Here is a 4,805-nt window from a genome sequence, read left to right as displayed (position 1 = left end):
GTCAAAATAAGTGTCAAATCTCGGTGTGTATTACATCTAATTGACTAATTATTATATTTGATTTATTATTCACGCAAAATCTGTGTTTTAGCATTAATGGGGATGAAGTTGAAACAGTACCATGGAGAGCGACGGTCTGATCGCCTTTGGGCGTAAGTTCGACTATATAGTTATGAAAGCCCATCAGAAGTTTAAAACGGTTCCTTTAGCGGCTCATGTAAATATTGTTAGTATGACGTTTCAGCCTGCTTATCCATAAATAGTAGTCTTGCTTTTATTTAAGTCAATAATCGAATCACAAGTGCCTGAGTCAGTTCTGCATCCGTGTCATCAGGCAATCGAAAAATATTCACAATCATTACAGGGAGATGCTAAACAGCTTTTACAAATCACGACAGCCGAAAGTCTTTTAGTCTGATTCATTTTCTTTCACTTTGGACATGTGGGCTATTCATTGCCCGCTGAGAGACTGTCGCAGGTTAAAATAATTCGGGGGTAAACTTTGAGATAAGACTACATTCGATATTAGCCTACTGTCATGTTTCAAAGGCGAGTTGAGAGGTATTCAGGGTCACCCAAACGTGAACGTGAGAAAACGTCTTCAAGCGAATCTTCTGCACACTGACTAAACCTTTTTATGTATGTAATTACGAGGCATGTTTTCTTTTTTGAATGTTTTGTCTCGGCGTTATAATTATTTGCAGACAATGGGTCATCCTCCACATAGAGGCAGATCAAAGGCTCTTTTTTGGGCTCTTGACAAAGACATTCCTTTGTATAACCTCACATTAAGGCATGACTTTCTTCTTGACTGTCAGGCCTTGTCGATCTGCATTTCATTAGCCATCATCTAGTCCTAGTAATGGCAAGAGTTTGCTTTCACCTCGTTTCTTTCAAGGGTGTCGTCATTTGCTGTGTCTGTGTGCCATTCAAGAAACCTACTGTCCCATCATCAGTATACAGGGACACCCACAGATCACTCCGAAGAGACATTAGACTACACAATATAGCAATTCATTAAAATGTTGACCACAGGATTATATCTGCCCATTTCACACAGACAGACAAACTAAATTGATATTTGATCATGATTGTGAGGGTAGATGAAAAGACGGTTTAGTTCAGCCAGCCTTTATGACTCCTTGAGTGTAGTTCTGGGTGAATTGATACCTTTAAAATATAAGTCCTCCCGCCAATGAGGAGAGGTCATCATGGCGTGAAACAGGTGCAAAAAAGTCTGCGTCCCACTTCACACCTCCATGACACTCAGGTTGTGTATTATACTGTCAATAGACATTCTTTGAGGCCCAAGATCACACGTTGGCTTCATCTCTTGAATGGACCTTTGATGTCGTGCGACAGCTAGGCTATTGAAAGAAAATATTTCTCAATAGGCTGTCACTGGAAGCTCCGATGTTCAGTATGACTGAAAGTGTCTAACTAGTAAGATTTGTTTCCCTGTGCTTGTCACCGCCACCACAACTTTACACCTGTTCTTCAAAGCTGACCTTCGCTTGTTAGGTTACAGTGCTGCTTCCACGAGGAGAGGGAGATGCAATATGTTGTGATGGGCTTTTTTGGGAAGTGATTCACTGACAATATAAGCACGTTAGATTTTCATATAAGTGAAATACAGTGAAATACCTTAACTTCATGATCTGCTGGCTAATTAAACATTATGACAGCAGAACATCGAAATCCAAGCTGAACTCCCGTTTCAAATTACTAAAGGCAAAGGATCATTAAAACCCCACGAAATCGTGTAATGCACAATATCACATTCCGTCCGAATTTCAGTTAAATCATTTTTCCCTCTAAATAGGTGACAGCAAAAATACAGTCATACAGCCAAAGGCCTGTAGGGTATATACTAATAATAATCGGAAAATACAATCACTGGACCAACAACTAGTTTGTTTGTTTTTTCTTAACCTCTTGCGAGGTGGGTGTTGCGAATACTGAACCAACATCTGTGAAGCTGACGAGTATTGCAAGGGATGAGAGCGACCTCATGTTGCAGTAGGTGGCGTGTGTGATGTAATTTCGACGCAGATAGCCTATAAATACCGCCACTAAGTGAAAGGTGCCATGGTTCGGCAATGCCTTGCGAATACCGACGACCAACAATACACAACTCAGACGGCAACGACGCAGTCGAGTTCGATTCAACCTCGGTGGAAACTATTTAGTGATCGAAGTGACTCCACACAGAGTCAATGGAAAAGTCACAGTTGTGCTCGAAACTGACGTTCCGCGTTGTCCGGATAACTTTCTCAAGCGCCAAATAGTTATTCGAAGTGACGTGCGCCATTTAAACTTAGTTCTTGGAGTGTGAGAATTTCAAAATCGACCAGAATGAGCGTGACATCGGCTTTTTCAACACTAATTATCCTCGGACTGCTTTCAGTCGCAGTGCGCTCAGCCCCGTTTTCGGTGCGGCCGAACGGCACTCCAGGACGACACTGGGAGACACTTTACTCGCGTTCATTGGCTCGTAATCCCTGGGAGAAAAGAGACATCAACCGAGATGGTGATTATCTTATGGGCATCAAAAGACTAAGACGGCTGTATTGCAATGTGGGGATTGGGTTCCACATTCAAGTGTTACCGGATGGCAAGATAACCGGGGTGCATAACGAAAATCGATACAGTAAGTACAGCTTATAGGGCACTCATGTTTTATGGTCACCTTACTGCTAACGTTAAAGAGATTTTGTACAGGTGTTTTCTACAGTACCTATATATTATATTTCTGGTTCGTGAGTATTTTTAGCTGGACTGCCAAAAGACAATTCTGGCCTATTCTTATTTAATAATTCAGACGTGAGAGGTGGTAATATTCAGTAGGATAGAAACAGCTGTCATACAAGACTGGTATTTACATGCAGCAACACTACTTCTAACCACTTTCTTCAACAAATATACCACATGTTAAACGTGCTGGCAGACTAATCACTCAGATAACATACAACATACATCAGAGGTTAACTTTGCTATGAGCCATACTGACTTCCACAGGTTCATTTTCAAAGGAACACAAGCATTCGTCTCTTCAGCAAAAAAATTACTGGCCAATATTAAAGTTGAATTTCTTAAATTCTGATCATAGCTTTAGGTAATTTGGTATTCTGGTCACATGAATAATGTCTGTCTGTCTAGCTGCCCGTCTGTCAGTCTGTCTGTCAATCTATCTGTGATTGGTTGATTGAACTGTTGATAAATATCAATCTATCTTTCATTGGCATAATAATATGAAACTCAAATGAATGGCTGTCTCGGGTCATTTGGAAAACTGAATACATCTGCCAGGGTTCTGTGCTAATTCCATACTCATCTGCCTCTGTATCTCAGGTCTTTTGGAGATATCGCCAGTGGAGAGAGGAGTAGTGACTCTTTTTGGTGTTCGCAGTGGTCTATTCATTGCCATGAACAGCAAAGGGAAGCTCTATGGATCTGTAAGTATCATAAGTGTGTGTGTACCAATGTTCTTCCCAGAAATATCCCAGACAATTAATAAAATGTGTCAGAATAGTCTGTTGCAGTACAATAAGGCCGGCAGCTTCTGTAGATTAATGTTTTAACACTGAAGCAACAGCCTAATCGATAGCCCAGTTTGTAATCAGTCTATAGAACCTTTCCTTTAGGAACTAAGCCACAAACCCTTGTTCATTAAGCTTTAGGAAGTGTTCCAGTAATCAAGAGTAAAGAAACTGCAATGTTCTTAATACAGTATTTATGTCATTGTTTGTGTTTTCTTTCATCTTCTCATTCTCAGCTGCTGTTAGTGCAATAAGTATTTCCATAAGTGCATCTTCTTAAGGGGATGAATATGATCATTCAATATGCTTTTGTTCTCTTTCCAACAGAGCCACTACAACAACGAGTGCAAGTTTAAGGAGACTCTTCTGGCAAACAACTACAATGCATATGAATCAGCAGCTCATCCAGTGATGTATATTGGACTGAGCAAGACAGGCAGAACGAAGAAAGGAAACAGAGTGACTCCAGCGATGACAGTGACACACTTCTTACCGAGAATCTGACTGACACTGGGTCAGTCAGTTACCTCACACCTTGGAGGGAAGTAGTTGGACACAAAATGAAAGCACTTTTGAACAACAATAATGAACAAAAAAGATTTTGGAATATATATTTAAATATTATTATTTAAGTATGTATATTGTGAAAGATGTTTTATTTATTTCCTCTGAGATTTGTTTTGTATTACTTAAAAAGCATAAGTCCAGAGCTGAGAGAATGACTTAGTCGAGTATTTTTAATATTTATCTGAACCAGTGCTGCTACTTATGTGTTACGAGACCGATATATCATGACAATAATGGACTTTTAAAAAGGATTATTTGCACTGTTTACAAAGTATGGCGCAATGACTGAAGAGCCGCATCTTCCCCCTTTTCAGTCACTGACCCACCATAGGGGCCCTAATCTGTGAGCATCAATGAACCCGCTGTCTGTGGCAAAGAGAAACAGATGTACAACATTTAACCTTATATGTTGGACTGTCTGACTTTATTATCTGTGTTTTTAACAACTATGCCCCCACCCGCCAAAAAAAAGAAAGAAAATCCGTGTAAGATCAGTTCCACCCATATGAGTCCAGCTCTGAAAAGTGTATCCTTGTTTACTACTACAGGCAGTGTTTTGAAGATATGTTACATGACACTGTTGTTTCAATGTGGCATTTGTGTAACTCTTTTGTTTCTACCTCATTAACTGATTAATTGTTAGCACAACATAGTATGATTCTGAGTTTTTGCTCCATCCCAGGGGTTTTCTTATTTCTG

The 4,805-nt window shown here is 40.0% G+C and overlaps 1 protein-coding gene across 1 annotated transcript in view; it reads left to right on the top strand.

The window, feature by feature from the left end:
* Positions 1–2,042: 2,042 nt before the first annotated feature.
* Positions 2,043–4,805, top strand: part of fgf4 (fibroblast growth factor 4) — a 2,964-nt gene continuing 201 nt past the window's right edge. The window contains exons 1-3 of the mRNA XM_012840070.2: positions 2,043–2,650; positions 3,352–3,455; positions 3,867–4,805. The exon at positions 3,867–4,805 is cut by the window's right edge and continues 201 nt beyond it. Coding sequence (XP_012695524.1) covers positions 2,356–2,650; positions 3,352–3,455; positions 3,867–4,043 — 576 coding nt within the window. The 5' untranslated portion in view covers positions 2,043–2,355 and the 3' untranslated portion in view covers positions 4,044–4,805. The remainder of the gene's footprint in view (positions 2,651–3,351; positions 3,456–3,866) is intronic.

Source organism: Clupea harengus, chromosome 3 (genome assembly GCF_900700415.2).
Source record: "Clupea harengus chromosome 3, Ch_v2.0.2, whole genome shotgun sequence".
Lineage (NCBI taxonomy): Eukaryota > Metazoa > Chordata > Actinopteri > Clupeiformes > Clupeidae > Clupea > Clupea harengus.
This window is presented reverse-complemented; position numbering and strand designations above follow the sequence as displayed.